Source organism: Tachysurus vachellii, chromosome 4, assembly GCF_030014155.1.
Source record: "Tachysurus vachellii isolate PV-2020 chromosome 4, HZAU_Pvac_v1, whole genome shotgun sequence".
NCBI classification, from domain to species: Eukaryota; Metazoa; Chordata; class Actinopteri; order Siluriformes; family Bagridae; genus Tachysurus; species Tachysurus vachellii.
The window spans coordinates 33,243,140-33,261,832 of record NC_083463.1 but is presented as its reverse complement, the minus strand read 5'-3'; the positions used below and the strand labels follow the sequence as shown (position 1 = coordinate 33,261,832).

Below are 18,693 nucleotides of genomic sequence, written 5' to 3'. Positions count from 1 at the left end.
CTCTGAGCTCACTATGACCTGTTTAAAAGCATTAGGTTCACAGGACTCACCAGCTTTATGTTGAGAGGGACCACGATGAAGCTCTGCTGTATGTTCTTGCAGGGTCGGCAGCACCACAAGTAACTTTGTTTCGAGAACTGCAATCTTTTGTAGAAGTCTGTGGCAGTTTGAGCAGCAGGTGGATTGAGATCCAAAAGAAGGCATTTTCTCTTCTGTTGGAGTGTGTGCAGCTGTGATGTCCTGATTTAGGATTGTAAACTGCTGACAATAGCAGACTGGTAGACCGCTGTGACAAATTCCCCAAGTTGTTGAATATTCCAAATATCAATATAGTTCCAGGAATTTGTAGTTTTAGTGTGAGTGCATAATTGTTTAGTTTGAGCTCTGTGCTGAACTGCTGGAAGTTAAATCAAAAGATAAAAGCGAAAAAGCAAAAGCGCAAAACACAGAGAGCAAGTAAGAGCGTCCGAACAGTAGTGAAGCAGGAAGCTAGCACCTGACAGGATTAGAATTAAATATGAATAAGATGAAAACTAATGATTTCATCATGATCTAAGAATTTTATTAACTTTTTGTTGTATTTTATGGCATTAAACACTACTAAAAGCTAATTACTGGACAAGATCAACACATTTTCCTCAACAATTGTCATAATTACAGATTATTATATATTATTAACACTCATTATACAGTTGTGTGGTAAACACAGTATCTAATTTTAATCTCAGTTTTCCACCTGAAACTTATGACATCATCACACACCTGAGCACAAAGAATTTCAGAATGTCAGTAAATCATTCGTGAGCTTAATCAGCACAACTCTTAAAGGACAGTGTGAAAGATCAAACATGAATGAGTTATAGAAGTGGATCTCACAAACCTGTGGCATGTCTGTCTGTTCTCTCAGCATTAATGCAGTAACACACTCATCACCTTCTGCTTATCACAGCTTTATATAAAATCTGTATGCGTGTTCATGTGAATCAGCAGCCATGTGACGACACCTTCATTTTCCATCCTGCTGCTTCTCTGACACACATCTATGTTTGTGGGTAATCTGTCTTTGACTGTAGTTAAAAAATATAAAATCCTTATAAACTAATAATACTAACATAAAAGCCTACTTAATTAATTTAGCATATGATCACAGCAAGACCACGTCCACTGCTTACTCTGAGACTGCACTGTATTGATTTAATTTGTCATTCATTATTTATAAATTGTGTAACGTGGTGTAAACGATATAAAGGGTTATAAACATGACAATTCAGACTTTTTGTCATCGGTCGGTTTGATGATGACGTTCCAACTTAAACCACTTGTTCACTGTTCACGCTACAGTCCACACAGTACATGACAAAAAAGTATTTTTGGTTTAAAAATAGAAAACATTTTATTCAGTCAGTGTTAAGCTCAGATGAAAATCACAGTTACTTAAACAATCAGGAAGAGAATCGAAACAAAAACCTCTACCATGAGAATGACATTAACATTTGTAAGTGTGGCTGTTTCGACTTCACACTCACTCAAATAGAACAGTATTAGAAATATTCCTCAGAGGAAAAACAGGCTGGAGCACTTCCTCTTTTTTCACATGGTCAGCCTGAATCACACACATCAGCTCCGAGGTTAACAAAGGGAAACTCTACTGAAGATGTGAAAACAAGGACGTGCAAATGCACTACAATAACACTGTTTGGGGGAAAAAAGGAAGGGGAGCAGTGGAGAAAATCTAAAGCCAAACTTGCAGCGTGCACAATAACTATTTACTCAACAGAGCAGAGCAACAGAGATCTAGGTCTCCACCACAAAACCACAAATGAATCAGTCTTTATTAGACAAAATGGACGAAGCTCCACCTACAGTACTATTTACTGAATCGGAGCAGAGGAAGCTCCACCTTCTGGAGACATAATGCATGTGGTAAAAGAAGATGCTCCTGGGAGACAAAGCTGAAGGTTGATGATGAAAAGAAGATGAACTTTCCTGTATAGTAATGCAGAATGAAGGGTCCACTGTCAGCTTGGGAAGAGAAGCTCCGTTCTTGGCAGAGTGTTTATTTGTAGCTGTAGTTTGTGTTGTTGCTGCTGTAGCCCCCGGGGTTGGGGTAGCTTCTCTGCTGATACCCAAAATTCTCTGTTCCAGTTCCACCTGTCCCAAATGTTGACTGATTAGAATATGCTAGAAAAAGAGAGAGAAAAAGTTGTGAGAGTGATGAACACACAGTTTACTACATCATGCATAATAGTTTTAATACACCTGTGGTGACTCATTGCAGTGTGTGTGTGTGTGTGTGTGTGTGCATACCCCCATAGTTGTAGTTCTGGGTATTCTGGTAGCCATATCCATAATCAGGTCCCACAAGAGACTCCTGGTTCTGCCCGCAGTTTTGGTTCAGGTTCTGTGTGTTCTTTCTGTACTGGCCGTACTCATGGCTGTGCTGGCTGTAGTAACCACTGCTGGGTGGAGGGACGGCCTGATACACCGGTGTTTGTGTGTCTGACACACACTGTTCCTCCTGAGATCCTGCAGTGTTCAATTCACCACTGACTGAGAACCCAGAGCAACTGCTCACTGCTGTAGTCACATGCACAAGCACACACACACACACACACACACACACACACGCTGTTCATCATTTCAGGGTACTGTACTTGTCTTCAATCAGAGAGTAAGGGGTTAGTGATAGATTTAGGGTGCCTACATATTCAGTAGTGCTTATCAACAATGTGAAAACAAGTACTTGGATGAGTTTTGTGTGTGTGTGTGTGTGTGTGTGTGTGTAAACAGCCTCTTGTGAGCTGGATCAGCAATGTGACATGTCCGACCTTTAAAAGTGGAGCCTTTATTGTTAAATCCTCGACCCCGCCCTCTTCCTCTGCCATGCCCAGCACTATATGAAATACCACCGACTCCACCGTAACCCTACACACACATTCATCATACAAATCAAACACAGTGTGAGACAGATTGTGTAGCTGTAGATGGATCTGTGTGGTCTGTGTAAGGCTGTGAGGAAAACAAGTACTGGGACTGGTTTAGGGTGATTTGTGTGTGTGTGTATATGTGGGTGTGTATGTATGTGTGTGTGTGAGACCATTGGAGAGAATTTCTTCTTCTTCTGGTTCTCAGGATTGTCATTAGGAAAAAGTTTCTCTAGTGCAGCCAGAGCGGCATTTGCCTTCGCTAACTTCTTATTAGAACCTGAACCTTGAAACTTCTGTCCATCTACTTCCACCTGAAACACACACACACACACAGTAATATCATATATTAATCGCATATAAGTATGCGTAATGTTTAGTGAGGATTAAACAATCATATCTCTCTCCCTCTCACACACACACACCTCAATGGTGAAGATCTTGTCGTTAAATCGTCCTCTCACTGAGACGACCTCATACTTCAGACTCCGTCTCTTTTCATTCAACTCCATGACCGGATTTTTTCCATGTTTAGTGAGAATCGGACCCCCCTGTAGTGTAGCCTACACACACACACACAATTCTAGAAATATCTGTAAATTTATTCTTTTTTTTAAATCTGAAATATCACATGTACATAAGTATTATGACCCTTTACAACACCACATGAACTTTAGCTCACATGCCTCCCATTTCTCTTGATCGTTTCTGAGATGTTTTTACACGATCATTGGAGTCCAGTTCTGGTAAATAAAATTGATTGGACATGATTGAGAAAGACACACATCTCTATAGAAGGTTTCACAGAGCAAAAACCAAGCCATGAGCTCACTGAGGAACTGCCTGCAGAGCTCAGAGACAGAAGGCACAGATCTGGGGAAGGCGACAAGAGCACTTCAGCCTCCCTAATTCTCAAAAGGAAGATGTTTGGCACAACCAGGACTTTTCCAGGAGCTGGTCTCCCAGCCAAACTGAGCAATCGGGGGAAAAGAGCCTCAGTAAATGAGGTGACCAAAAACCCGATGGTTACTGTGACTGAGCTCCACAGATCCTGTTCAGAGATGGAACATTCGTCCATAAGGACAACAGTCACTGCAGCCCTGCACCGATCTGAGCTCCAATGATGGAAGTCTCACCTCAGACTGCTTGATGTTTTCAAAACAGCACCCAAAGGATTCTCAGACTGTGTGGAACAATATTCTCTGATCTAATGAAACCAAGATAGATGTTTGGCCTCAAATCTCAATATAAATCTCAATGTCCAGAGGAAACCCTGCACCGCTCATCACTTTATTTTCAGTTTTTAATTTTTTTCTTCTTAATAAGTTTATAGACATTTCAAGATTTCTGTTTTTTTGTCATTTGGGGGAAACTGAGTGTAGATTAATGTGAAAAAAAGAATTTGAATGATTGCAGTATCAGAATTTAACATAAAAATAGTGAAGGGGTCTGAATACTTTCTGAATGCACTTTATACAACTTAAAAAATTAAACACAACAAACAAATAACAATTTTTTACAAGTGTTCTACTCAGAAACTTGAAAGAGAAAGAGAGAGAGAGAGAGAGAGAGAGAGAGAGAGTTCACCTCAGCTCCTTCCCCCCCAGTCGCTGCAGTTCTGTTTGTTCCTGTGGTCACAGTCTCCTGACCTTTCTTCTGATCAGGTGTAGCTGTAGTCTCTGTGGCTGTGACCACTATACCCAGAGCCTGTAGGGCCTACACACACACACACACACACACACACACACACACACACAATCAGCTGTAAAATGATTTGAAGGATTGTCATAATTATTAAATATGTGTGTTTTGTTTTCTGAACAACAGAAAAATGATATAGTGAAAGTGCATAAGGTTGTGTTGGGGATGGGGGGGGTGTCTTAGTTTAATAACACACTTTTTGGGCGACGAGCAGTTTGGCATTGCGCTTTGAGGGTCCTGTTGCCTCATACATTTTGCCCTTCACTTCAATGGCCATGGTGAAGTGTGGACTGTGTTCAGGACCCGTCTGGGACACGAGCCGGTACAGCAAACCTGGATGCAGCTGATTCAGCATCATTACAGCATTACTGGGCTCAATGACAATCTCTGTATACACACACACACACACACACACACACACACACACAAACTTAATCCAACCTCATATGGTGTCATTTAATAAAAACAAAGTTCATCTTTCTGTAAATATTCTCGAGCAAAAGCACACGATTCGGAGGTAAACACTGCACCGTGATGGTTTGGCTACCACCTTGATTTTGAAACATCACCTTCTTTCAAAGAACATTGTACTTCCAAGCTTCTTATGGTAGAAGATATTGTATAACATATGTGTAACCCTGATGTTGGGTGAGGAGGTCTGTCAGCAGGCTGCATCCCAAAGCTGGCTTTATGCACAGATGTGTTGTTGAGCTGGAACAGTGTCTGAGCTTCTTAGTTCCAGTCAAAGGAAACGCTAAAGTCACAGCGCCCCTCCCCTACAGTGATAGGCTAGTCACAGCGCCCCTCCCCTACAGTGATAGGCTAGTCACAGCGCCCCTCCCCTACAGTGATAGGCTAGTCACAGCGCCCCTCCCCTACAGTGATAGGCTAGTCACAGCGCCCCTCCCCTACACACATACAGATGTATTGTGTTGCTGTGTCTCGCTCTGCTCACTCACAGTCACACACAGAACAGCTCTCTGTCTCTCCCTCAGTCACTCGGGTTCGTGGGTCTTTTCCGTTAACGTTTAGGGTTTCTTCAGCTTTTTACTTCGGGTTGTAACCTTAATAATACGTACATACTAACCAGTAGAGTTCTGGTAAACGTGGGTTCGTTCAGACGTGGTGCTTGCTTGGTAGAATGCGACTCGCATTGTGTCTCTGCCTGTCGGAGATTTTTTTTCTTTTTTAAACCTTCAGCTGTCTCTAACCAGTAACCAGACACTGTGTCTGACACGTTTTTGCTGTATTTCATAAAAACATAAAGGTAGTAAGCTAGTGTTATAAATATTACAAATTAATTATTACCGGTAAAGCCCCGCCCAGGTTTCGGGTTAGGCCCCACCCACACCGAGTACGGATACAGATACAGATAATGCTGTACTCGCTCATCCCTACATAATATGCCACATTTAAACTTCTGTAACAAACCAGTGTAGTGATAAAACCATCCCTTTCTTACTGAGGAGTTGTTTAATGGACATTTAGTGATCTAACTTATCTTACAAAAGAGTTTATAGCACCTCAGCTTCCAGTGTAACAATCTTCTCAACTCTTGCTAGTAAAACAAGACATAATATGTCCATAAACATCAGAGCTGTAAGCATCAGGAGACTTGTATGTCTGTGGTCTTTCATCTCCAGAGTAAACGCTCTGAGATTCTAGCAGATGTGGAACTGTTAGAGGACACAGTCAGGACAATCAGAGTCTTCTACAGTTACTCCATGTTCATCTAAGTATATAACACTCTTTGTCTTTTAATCCATAACAACAAGAGGAAAACATTTTCACTAATGTCGGTCTGAATAAAATTCTTCATAGATACTTAAATCACATTAAAACCAAGCAGTTTAAGTATTGGTTTTAATCATGTCTCTCTCTCCAGGATGTGTGCACATCCCTTTATTTTTACAAACACTACAGTGCTCTCAATAACCACCAAGAAACTCTAGATATCACTGTGGATGTGCATTCAGAACTCAAACTGGAGGACTAAAGAAAAAGATCTGACGTTTCTGGGTTTAATTTACTTACAAAGCTCATTAACAGCTTGTCATTGTCCTGACGGTGTGTCATTGCTCATCTGCATCACCAGAAGGAACAACTTGGCTAAAGTTAGAGAAGAACCTCTATCACACACCATCATGTCACACACTGTCTATCTGAGAAGGTGTGTGACATGCAGAAACATCCACATAAACAAGTAGACAGTAATTAATGCTTCAACTGACAACAAGTAGAAGCCTTCAGGTTCATTTGTATGGCTACAATACATTTTAAAATGTAGGTCTAAGAAAGCTGGTGACTTAAACTAGAGAAAAACAAGAATCCTGGACAGACGAATGGACGAACAACCAGAGAGAGCGAGAGAGAGAGAGAGAGAGAGAGAGAGACAGAGATGGACAGAGAGAGAGAGAGAGACAGAGAGAGAGAATGAGAGACAGAGACAGAGACAGAGAGCACCATGCCTTTGCGAGGGACTTTACTGCTGCTCGACTCTTCCTCTGTGGCTGATTCCAGTGAACGCTTCATCACACACAGTCCTGTCACTGTGGTTTGGGCTGCAAAAAACACACAAACACTCAGAAGGTGAACTGCATACACAACACTGCATTCTAAGCAAAACAAGAACAAAAGACACAGAAGCATCAGATCTGCATGCAGGATGATGACAAGTGATGTGTGTGTGTGTGTGTTTGTCTTACAGATGAGTGTGTCGCTGTACATGTGCCCCACTTTGGGTGACAACCGGTTCATCCCCAACACTTTGTGGATCTGTCCAAACGCCATGAGCCGCAAAGCAAACTGGTAAAAAAAGAGGGAAGATTTAAAGCTGTACAGAACACTGACCTGTCTGTGACAACACAACACACACACACAGCATGCACACACAACACACACACACACAACACACACACACACCACATAATACACAATACATCAATCACACACCAGTCACACCTACTGCAGAACTCTTAATGTAGATCTTTTTAAGCACATCATCACTCCACTCTTTCCTTATTTCTGTGGTGTGTTTGTCTGAATTAATGCCCTCAGTGCATTCTGGGTAAGCTTTGTACCTGTGCACTCTGTGTAATGTCCTCCCTCTGCTGGGGGGTAAGATGGCAGCTCGCATCCACACCTGCCCTCTCACATGGGTCAGAAATACTAGGCCCATCTGTACACGCACACACACACACATTATATTATATATATATATATATATATATACACACACACACATACACAGATACAGGTCATTTTGCCACATGACCAAATATTCTGGAGAACAAATGTCTCAATTGTGTGTGTGTGTGATTTTCACCCTCCAGTAGTATTCCAGACGCGACACACTCTAGTACTCTCCTCAGAGCCTCTCCTGGTCCCATCGGTCTGTCACTCGTTGATATCGCTCTCTCACACAGCAGCTCCAACACCTACACACACGCAAAACAATATACAACTACACAGTGCTTAACAGATTCGACATGCAGGCACACACACACACACACACACACACACACACACACACTTACCCATCCTTTGAGTGGGGCCCAGGTAGGGACACGGGTACACAGATCTCTCAGGATGCGAATGACGATCACACTTGAGTGCAGGTTGTAAACTTTAGCCTGTGAGCCACCAACACCACACACACACACACACACACACACAGATATATACCATGCATTACACTGCTGATACACTCTACACACACACAAGTCTATATTCAACACGCTGTGTAACCAGCACAGATCTGTTAAACTATCTGTGTGTCCATCTGTTTGCCTTAGTCTATGTATCAGTCTGTCTGCTTCTGTTATCAATCCATCTCTGTCTGTCTACCTGTCCACATGCACACTCACCATTTTCCCAGAGAGATCTTTCATATGCTGAATAAACAGTAGAAGATGAGGGCAGCAGTCCCTGGTGTAACGAACAGTGTAAGTGAGCGTTTATTTTATTTTCTGACATGACTCACTGAAGCGAGCTCGTCTGTTATCTGTCACTCAAACACTAAATTATTTTACAGTCATTGCATTCTTATGTAAAAATAAAGTCTCTGTCACTTTGTGTGCTCCCAAAACACGACACCATTATTTTAGGGCTACATTTCAATTCTATTTCCAGATTTTGGTAAAGCTGCTTTGTGACGATGTCTGTGTTAATTACCCTGCTCACTAACACCGTTCCACACACTCAGCTGCCTTCACACTCTCTATCAACAGTAAGGTTTCAACACCATACTTTTATATACCGTCTCTCTGTGTAGGTCAAGTTGGAACAAACCAAACCTGATGGAGAGAATAAACTCTTTGTCTTTCTGTTCATCATCATCATGTTCATCTACAAACTCTCTCAATATAAACATTCATATTTGAGTTGAATGTCCACATCTTTTTAGTTTTATTTAAAAGCACATGTGAACATTTCAACAGACAAATATGTTATTAATTATAACGTCATGTTACGTTAGAGGTCGTTAAATTATAAAGCGAGGTGCAAACCTGGAACCACTTGGCGTGGCGCAGAGACGCGAGAGACTCCAGGCATTTGTTTGTGTCCAGAGCGCCGGGCGGAGCTTCTATCAGACCACAACACAAGGCACAGTTTGACCAAGGGGCACTCAGACCTCTTCTAGGGGGCGGAGCCAACATACTTGGCACTTATTGGGGTGGAGTCAATTTTATATGAGCTGCTATTTGGCAGGGTTTCAATATGGACAAATACAAACTCACACTGTTTAAAATCCAAGGTTTTTGTGGTGGTGAAGTTTGGTTAAGGGTTAGTTTAAATAGTAACCCTAACGCTAGTTTGGTTAAGTAGTAATCCTAACCCTAAGTAGAATCACTGAGACCACGTCCTCTTGCTAACACAAGCTCTGTGTACTCTCTCGGTTTTATCTCCTGTATGTAAGCACCTTTTAACCAGCATGTGTATTATTGGCAAACACTGCATATATAATCAGAATTATGAGACCTGCCCCCAAAGTTTAGTTGCTCCGCCCCTCCAAGAGTCCAAGAGCTTCCGGTTGGTCAAAACTCCACCGCCCCTAAAAACTCACACACTTTCAAAATCACAAGTAACAACAGGAAAATATCTGATTTAATTCCACAATTTTTCGCAGAAACAGGGTGAATGCTGCAGCAAAACCTGACGGGTGGAACAATCCAATCAATCATTAATAATCAATCATTGACCAATAAATCTATCATTATAGGAATGTGAAAAAATCCTGCATTTCAGGATCAACACATCACAATGTATTCATCACAGCTTATAATAATAATTACCCTGTATTCACATCAGGAGAGAAATCATATCAAAATGAATTTATTGCTTGGGGGTGTGGCCTGATTTCTGAATCTCACATAAGAATTCCCCACGACACGGCGCCGGCTTTTAACGACGTTCACACTGCTGGAACACTGATGAATAATGAAGATCCTAACACACACACACACACACACACACACACCTTACAATCACACACTTGCCTTGCTTTTGCTGTTTTTCACTCAATAACAAACATTTACTGTTATTGAAAACTTTCTCTTCTGCCTCCATCTCTTTCAGCTCCTCACACATGCAGTGTTTCCTGTTAGAAGTACTTCATAAATTGAATAATGTCGATTGTAAGATGACTTCAATTTAGTTTGAAACAGAATTCATTTACATCTCTATAAACCTGGGATAAACTTCTCCAGTCACGGTTTGTGTTCCAGTCATCATCTATACACAACCTATACTTTAGTATTTATATGGAGACTCATACTGAACCTAAACATCTGGATCCTGTACGATCACACAGCTGTAATCTGAGAAGAACAGGTCGTATGTATGACGCCCCCAAGTGTGAACACAGGGTATAAACTGGGCTTGTGGAATATAAGGTTTTCCCTTTGATCTATAGTAAGCATTGTGTAATAACTTCTGATTCTGCACCAATGTAAACAAAAAGTAAAGTAAGTATAAATTTAAAATGAAGTATAACCTTTTTACAGGTCAGTTTTCTGGCCACATAGCGGACAGTTTCATTGCTGATCTGCAGAGTATTTAATCTCGTAATTATTATAACCTTTAAAATTTTGTTTTTAAATGATAAGTTTTAGATACTTCACTTCAGAGTGTCTACACAATATGAGTAAAATTTAGCAGATCTGGGTCTCATTTATAAAACGTGCGTACGCACAAAACAGGGCTGGAAACATACGTACGCCAGTTTTCGCGCAAAGGTTGTGATCTATAAAAAACAAACTTGACGGGAAAATGTGCGTACCTTTAAGCGCACATTCTGGAGACAAAGGGAATTGGCGACACAGATGGTGAGGTCGTGAACTGAAGTTAGATGTGGTGCACAGATCTGTGATTTTGTCAAGGTGTTAACGATCAGTCTAATTGCTAGAAACATATAAATCCTCCGGTGACCCGGGTATGTAATGCTTCATGATGGCACTGCTGGAGGATTACGCCAATGGCAGAATAAGGAGAGAACGAGTTTTCAGGGACCATGATGATTTCCTGGCCCATTATGATGACTGGCTAATAAGCCAATTTAGATTCCCTAGAGCTGTGCTCTTAGATCTATGTGTTGAATTGGGTCCAGTATTAGAGAGGGCAACGTGCCAGAACCATGCCATCCCAGTCCAAATACAAGTCCTCACCACTCTGGGGTTCTTGGCAACCGGCTGTTTCCAGCGGGAATTGGCAGACAGGTAAATTATTTATATAAAAAAACTATAAGTAATCCTCAACTCTGTGTCTAAGACCTTTTTGTATATTAAATAATTCTATTGGAATCTATCATCTCACCCTATAGGTCTGGTATATCACAGCCGTCCCTGAGTGCCATAATATCTGTCGTTTTGAATGGTATACTTAATATGGGTAGTCGATACATCAGGTTCCCCTACACTGTGCGAGAACAGGCCGAAATTAAAATGCAATTTGCAGCAATGTCTGGTTTCCCAAATGTAATCGGCGCAATTGACTGCGCTCATGTTGCTATAAGTTCACATCTGAAAATGAATGCACTTATGTTAATAGAAAGCATGTGCATTCTATTAATGTGCAAATCATATGTGACTCCAACATGACCCTCACAAACATTGTGGCACACTGGCCTGGTTCAACACATGATTCCTTTATCTTGACACATAACTGTAGGGAACAGACTAAATGCACGCGCAGTACATGATGGCTGGCTTCTTGGTGAGTTTAACAATATTAAAAAGTAGAAACTGTAACAATGTTGTTTTTAATATAATTATAACCTGCAGGTGACAGTAGCTACCCCCCTGAGACGCTGACTCCTCACCCCATTTTTAAACCCGCAGAGGAAACTCATTATAACGAGGTCCACTCTCGTGCCCGCGCAGTGATTTGCATTGACTACTTATGGTTAAAAATGGGCGTGTACAGGGCGGGATTTGAGGCTGGTTGACGTACGCACATCTGTGGGTGATCTGTGATTTATAAAGGGAACATTGCTTACAGGAGTGCGTACGCACGGTTTTATAAATCGGAATTTTTTTTTGGCGTATGTCATTTTTGGCTTTTGGGCGTAGGCAAACTTTTAGTAGGGATCCTACACACAGTTTTATAAATGAGACCCCTGGTCTTTTAATGTTTCTAATATAATATTGTGACAACGTGATATAACAAAGATGTTTAAACAGTTATATCACACAAGCCGATTCTGAACACAGGATATTCACTTAACTCCCATTGTTTTTGCTGCAAAGCAACACCTTTAGTTTTTACACGCACGCCTGCAAGAGTCATTAAACTGCGGAAGGTGGGGTGTGATTGGTGTTTGTGTGTGTGTGTGTGTGTGTGTGTGTGTGTGTACCTCTGGCCTGCCCATGCTCCACCCAATCCCTTACAGCAGGGGATGTAAGATGGATCTTCATGTTTAGCATCGGTTCCTTTACAGTCTGCACCATTACAGCAGCATCCTCAATGGCCTGAGTGATCACATACTCGCCCTCCATCTGGGCCTGAACACACACACACACCAAATAATGGAAGGTGGGGAGAGAGAGAGTGAGTTTATTGTCCCAGAGGGAAATTGCATTTGGAGTTTGTGTGTGTGTTTAGGACGGGGAGAGGAGGGCTAGGTGTTGAGGGTGTAGTGGTGATTAGAGAACTGCTCACCTTCATTACTTCCTGAAGTTTGTTGGCGATGGCATTCAGTAGTTTGTGTGTCGGTGTGTCACTGCAGAGCAAGACAAGCTCCAGGTCCATATCCTGCTTCAGTAACAAACCCTTTGCCACCAAACCCACTCTCCGTACACCCTGTAGCTTATTACTCCCACTGTAAGACACACACACACACACACATCAACAAGCCCACTCTCTGCAGCATCTTATTAACCCCATACTTGGTATTATGTAAAATCCCTAAAGAATGTTGTCACAGAATAAAACACTACTTCCTGCTTGTTTCATGTTCACCTGATATTAGCTCCACCTCGCTCACCTCGTAGCATCTTGCCTATTTAGCCAGTTAGCGACGGTCTTCAGTCCGTTCTCCACATGGGACACCATGTTCTGCACGGCCTGCAGCTCCTCCGCACAAGGATACACACTAGAGTGTTTGGCCTTAACATGGCGATCCTCAATGACAAACAGCCGCTGAGGGAGTAGTTTCTCCTGTTAGTACACAGTCATTAACACACACAATAAATATCTTACACAGTCACAAAACTCCAGTGATCTACAGTGTCGCCTTAGAGACGTCTATATAAATATGACCCAAAATATCATCAGATTTTCACACAAAAGCAGACAAAGTGAACCAGACAAATATATTATACTTGGTAATTTTTTTATTCAGGAAAACCTTCCAATATTATACATCTGTGAGAGGCAAAAGTATGTGAACCTCTAGGTTTAGTATTTAATTTGAAGGTCAATTTCGAGTCCCTCTGATTTCAGTGAATGAGTTGACAACCATGAGGGTCCTGTTTTACTTAAAGAGATACATCAAAGTCTTATGTTCATGACGAGAACAAAATAACAGTCTGTTGGGTCAGAAAGAAATACAGGGAAACTTCTAACCAACTAAAGGTCTCTTTTACTTTGGCTTACTTTAATGTTCATGAGTCTGCCATCAGGTGCAGGGCAGAGTCACAAGGAGAACGTCTCTACTCTCCAAAAAGAACTGCTGTCCATGAAGTTTACTAAAGATCATGTGGACAAGACAGAGGACTACTGGAACAATGAACTCAGATTATTCCAGTGATCTCTAAATGAAAATATCAGAACATCTGACCATGAACTGTTTCTCAAGAAAAGATTTATCATACACCAAGACAACGATCACAAGCACCAAGTCTGTGCACCAAAGACTGATTAAAGAGGAACAAAGATAATGTTTTAGAATGACCAAGTCAATGTCCTGACTTTAATCCAACAGTAATGCTGTAGAAGGACCTGAAGCAGTCGGTTCACGTGAGGACCCACATTACAACCCCAGTGTTCCTTCTGTACTGACGAACAGAATAAAGTTCTTCTAAGCTGTTGTACAGAACTGATCAAAAGTTACCAGGAACAGTTATTGATGCACAAAAGGCTCACAACAGATCCTGAAAGTAATCACATACGTCTGCCAGTCACAGGTCTGTAATGCTGCATCAAGTATAATATTGTTGTCTCATTTGTGTTCACTTTGTTTACTTTTAGAACTTGTGTGAAAATCTGATGTTGTTGGATCATATTTATGCAGAAATACAGTCATTTCTAAAGGTTCACTAACTTTCACATGACACTGTATGTGTAATAATAATAAGTGTTGGACATTGAGGTGGTGTTTAACTCACAGGATCAGGAGGAACATCAGCTTCTCTGTGCTTCATCTCAGCCACACAGGCGTGGTATTGTCTCAGTTTATCTTCATAACACACATATTCATACCAGTACCGCAGCTCCTCGTACCTCACACACAGACCACAGCAATATAATTTCACATCAAACTAATCATTAAAAATGTGATTATACCACATATATATATATAAACTGTGTGTGTTACCTGTTGTAGTCACGTGGGTGAAGTGTGTGTCCCTCCTGTATCAGTGAGTCCCAGTACAGCAGCTCATCATAAGCCTCTTGTTCATCCCACACACACTGCATGGTGCACACAAACCTCACAAACACCTGAAACACGTTTATAACCTGTTTATCAGTGGCGTGTGAGCTGTATAGCAACACGGTGGTTACTATGGAAACGATAAGGTATCAGTACATGAGTATAAACCTGTAGTACAGTCAGAGCTGCTGTTAGAGAGAATTAATCAACACCTGAACACCAATCAGGGTTAAGGTTAAGGTTAAGGTTAAGGTCAGGACTCAGTGCTGTGTGTAAATACGACTGAATATTTACATGTAGCTCGTTAGCTTAGCTGTATAGCATCAGTGCTGCGATACGGGCAACAATTTACATCTGATCAGAATTATTACTATAATTTAATATTTATAACGAATTTATATTTAATCCGTAAAAGATTTGAGCTCAAATGTTCAAGAAACCGAACAGTTTTAATAGGGTGAGAAATTCCGTTTGGAATAAGTAAAGATCGTGTAATGGGAGATAAAATAACATTAATAAAATAACATTAATAAAATAACCCTAACTGTAAACAACTCTAATAAAATATTATTTATATAATAAAACTCACCTCGCTGGGAAACAACCCTGCGTTTGCGATAAGACTCAACGATGTGCTTCCGGTATTCAAGCATAGTTTCCGGGGCAACTCCAAGAAACTTTTACTTTGTGTAAAAAACCGGAAGTAAAGTCGGAATGAGACGATTTCTGACGTGTTTACGGACATTGACACGTGAGCGTCATAAAGAAAAAACTTTATCACTGACGTACAGTTACACGTGTACAACCGAGCAGCTTAACAAAACCTGTTGCAAATTAATACTGATTGATTCTCCCAATAACAATTAACTAAATATTTACATAAAGAATCAAATTCATGTTTCTTACTATTTATTATTTACTGTCAGTCACTGTTATTATTTACACACACGGTCAGGGTCACTGTGGGCCGTTACACACACGGTCAGGGTCACTGTTATTATTCACACACACGGTCAGGGTCACTGTGGGCCGTTACACACACGGTCAGGGTCACTGTTATTATTCACACACACGGTCAGGGTCACTGTGGGCCTTTACACACACGGTCAGGGTCACTGTGGGCCGTTACACACACGGTCAGGGTCACTGTGGGCCGTTACACACACGGTCAGGGTCGCTGTGGGCCGTTACACACACGGTCAGGGTCGCTGTGGGCCGTTACACACACGGTCAGGGTCGCTGTGGGCCGTTACACACACGGTCAGGGTCGCTGTGGGCCGTTACACACACGGTCAGGGTCGCTGTGGGCCGTTACACACACGGTCAGGGTCGCTGTGGGCCGTTACACACACGGTCAGGGTCGCTGTGGGCCGTTACACACACGGTCAGGGTCGCTGTGGGCCGTTACACACACGGTCAGGGTCGCTGTGGGCCGTTACACACACGGTCAGGGTCGCTGTGGGCCGTTACACACACGGTCAGGGTCGCTGTGGGCCTTTACACACACGGTCAGGGTCGCTGTGGGCCTTTACACACACGGTCAGGGTCGCTGTGGGCCGTTACACACACGGTCAGGGTCGCTGTGGGCCGTTACACACACGGTCAGGGTCGCTGTGGGCCGTTACACACACGGTCAGGGTCGCTGTGGGCCGTTACACACACGGTCAGGGTCGCTGTGGGCCGTTACACACACGGTCAGGGTCGCTGTGGGCCGTTACACACACGGTCAGGGTCGCTGTGGGCCGTTACACACACGGTCAGGGTCGCTGTGGGCCGTTACACACACGGTCAGGGTCACTGTTATTATTCACACACACGGTCAGGGTCACTGTGGGCCTTTACACACACGGTCAGGGTCACTGTGGGCCTTTACACACACGGTCAGGGTCACCGTGGGCCTTTACACACACGGTCAGGGTCACCGTGGGCCGTTACACACACGGTCAGGGTCACCGTGGGCCTTTACACACACGGTCAGGGTCACCGTGGGCCATTACACACACGGTCAGGGTCACCGTGGGCCTTTACACACACGGTCAGGGTCACTGTGGGCCGTTACACACACGGTCAGGGTCACTGTTATTATTCACACACACGGTCAGGGTCACTGTGGGCCTTTACACACACGGTCAGGGTCACTGTGGGCCTTTACACACACGGTCAGGGTCACCGTGGGCCTTTACACACACGGTCAGGGTCACCGTGGGCCGTTACACACACGGTCAGGGTCACCGTGGGCCTTTACACACACGGTCAGGGTCACCGTGGGCCGTTACACACACGGTCAGGGTCACCGTGGGCCTTTACACACACGGTCAGGGTCACCGTGGGCCGTTACACAAACGGTCAGGGTCACCGTGGGCCGTTACACACACGGTCAGGGTCACCGTGGGCCTTTACACACACGGTCAGGGTCGCTGTTATTATTTACACACACGGTCAGGGTCACTGTGGGCCGTTACACACACGGTCAGGGTCGCTGTGGGCCGTTACACACACGGTCAGGGTCGCTGTGGGCCGTTACACACACGGTCAGGGTCGCTGTGGGCCTTTACACACACGGTCAGGGTCGCTGTGGGCCTTTACACACACGGTCAGGGTCGCTGTGGGCCGTTACACACACGGTCAGGGTCGCTGTGGGCCTTTACACACACGGTCAGGGTCGCTGTGGGCCTTTACACACACGGTCAGGGTCGCTGTTATTATTCACACACGCGGTCAGGGTCACTGTGGGCCTTTACACACGGTCAGGGTCACTGTGGGCCGTTACACACACGGTCAGGGTCACTGTTATTATTCACACACGCGGTCAGGGTCACTGTTATTATTCACACGCGCGGTCAGGGTCACTGTTATTATTTACACGCGCGGTCAGGGTCACTGTTATTATTTACACGCGCGGTCAGGGTCACTGTTATTATTTACACGCGCGGTCAGGGTCACTGTTATTATTTACACGCGCGGTCAGGGTCACTGTTATTATTTACACGCGCGGTCAGGGTCACTTATTATTTACACGCGCGGTCAGGGTCACTGTTATTATTTACACGCGCGGTCAGGGTCACTGTTATTATTTACACGCGCGGTCAGGGTCACTGTTATTATTTACACGCGCGGTCAGGGTCACTGTTATTATTTACACGCGCGGTCAGGGTCACTGTTATTATTTACACGCGCGGTCAGGGTCACTGTTATTATTTACACGCGCGGTCAGGGTCACTGTTATTATTTACACGCGCGGTCAGGGTCACTGTTATTATTTACACGCGCGGTCAGGGTCACTGTTATTATTTACACGCGCGGTCAGGGTCACTGTTATTATTTACACGCGCGGTCAGGGTCACTGTTATTATTTACACGCGCGGTCAGGGTCACTGTTATTATTTACACGCGCGGTCAGGGTCACTGTTATTATTTACACGCGCGGTCAGGGTCACTGTTATTATTTACACGCGCGGTCAGGGTCACTGTTATTATTTACACGCGCGGTCAGGGTCACTTATTATTTACACGCGCGGTCAGGGTCACTGTTATTATTTACACGCACGGTCAGGGTCACTGTTATTATTTACACGCACGGTCAGGGTCACTGTTATTATTTACACGCACGGTCAGGGTCACTGTGGGCCGTTACACACACGGTCAGGGTCACTTATTATTTACACACACGGTCAGGGTCGCTGTGGGCCGTTACACACACGGTCAGGGTCACCGTGGGCCGTTACACACACGGTCAGGGTCACTGTGGGCCGTTACACACACGGTCAGGGTCGCTGTGGGCCGTTACACACACGGTCAGGGTCGCTGTGGGCCGTTACACACACGGTCAGGGTCGCTGTGGGCCGTTACACACACGGTCAGGGTCACTGTGGGCCGTTACACACACGGTCAGGGTCACTGTTATTATTCACACACGCGGTCAGGGTCACTGTGGGCCTTTACACACGGTCAGGGTCACTGTGGGCCGTTACACACACG

At 43.7% G+C, this 18,693-nt stretch overlaps 1 protein-coding gene across 3 annotated transcripts; it reads right to left on the bottom strand.

Moving 5' to 3' along the window:
- Nucleotides 1-1,367: 1,367 nt before the first annotated feature.
- Nucleotides 1,368-15,475, bottom strand: ilf3a (interleukin enhancer binding factor 3a). Of its 3 annotated transcripts, none has more exons than XM_060869135.1 (19): nucleotides 15,305-15,475; nucleotides 14,659-14,783; nucleotides 14,450-14,564; nucleotides 13,108-13,280; nucleotides 12,783-12,942; nucleotides 12,478-12,625; nucleotides 9,134-9,210; nucleotides 8,162-8,257; nucleotides 7,951-8,062; nucleotides 7,706-7,803; nucleotides 7,331-7,430; nucleotides 7,094-7,186; nucleotides 4,822-5,012; nucleotides 4,512-4,640; nucleotides 3,350-3,487; nucleotides 3,098-3,238; nucleotides 2,829-2,925; nucleotides 2,308-2,577; nucleotides 1,368-2,181 (listed from the first exon to the last, which is right to left on the bottom strand). In XM_060869135.1, the coding sequence occupies exons 1-19, from the start codon at nucleotides 15,458-15,460 to the stop codon at nucleotides 2,057-2,059; spliced, it is 2,544 nt and encodes an 847-aa protein (XP_060725118.1). In that variant the 5' UTR covers nucleotides 15,461-15,475; the 3' UTR covers nucleotides 1,368-2,056. The 3 variants fall into 3 exon arrangements, with proteins under 3 accessions (XP_060725118.1, XP_060725119.1, XP_060725120.1); XM_060869136.1 differs by having other exon boundaries at nucleotides 2,308-2,574; XM_060869137.1 differs by having other exon boundaries at nucleotides 13,108-13,262.
- Nucleotides 15,476-18,693: the final 3,218 nt, after the last annotated feature.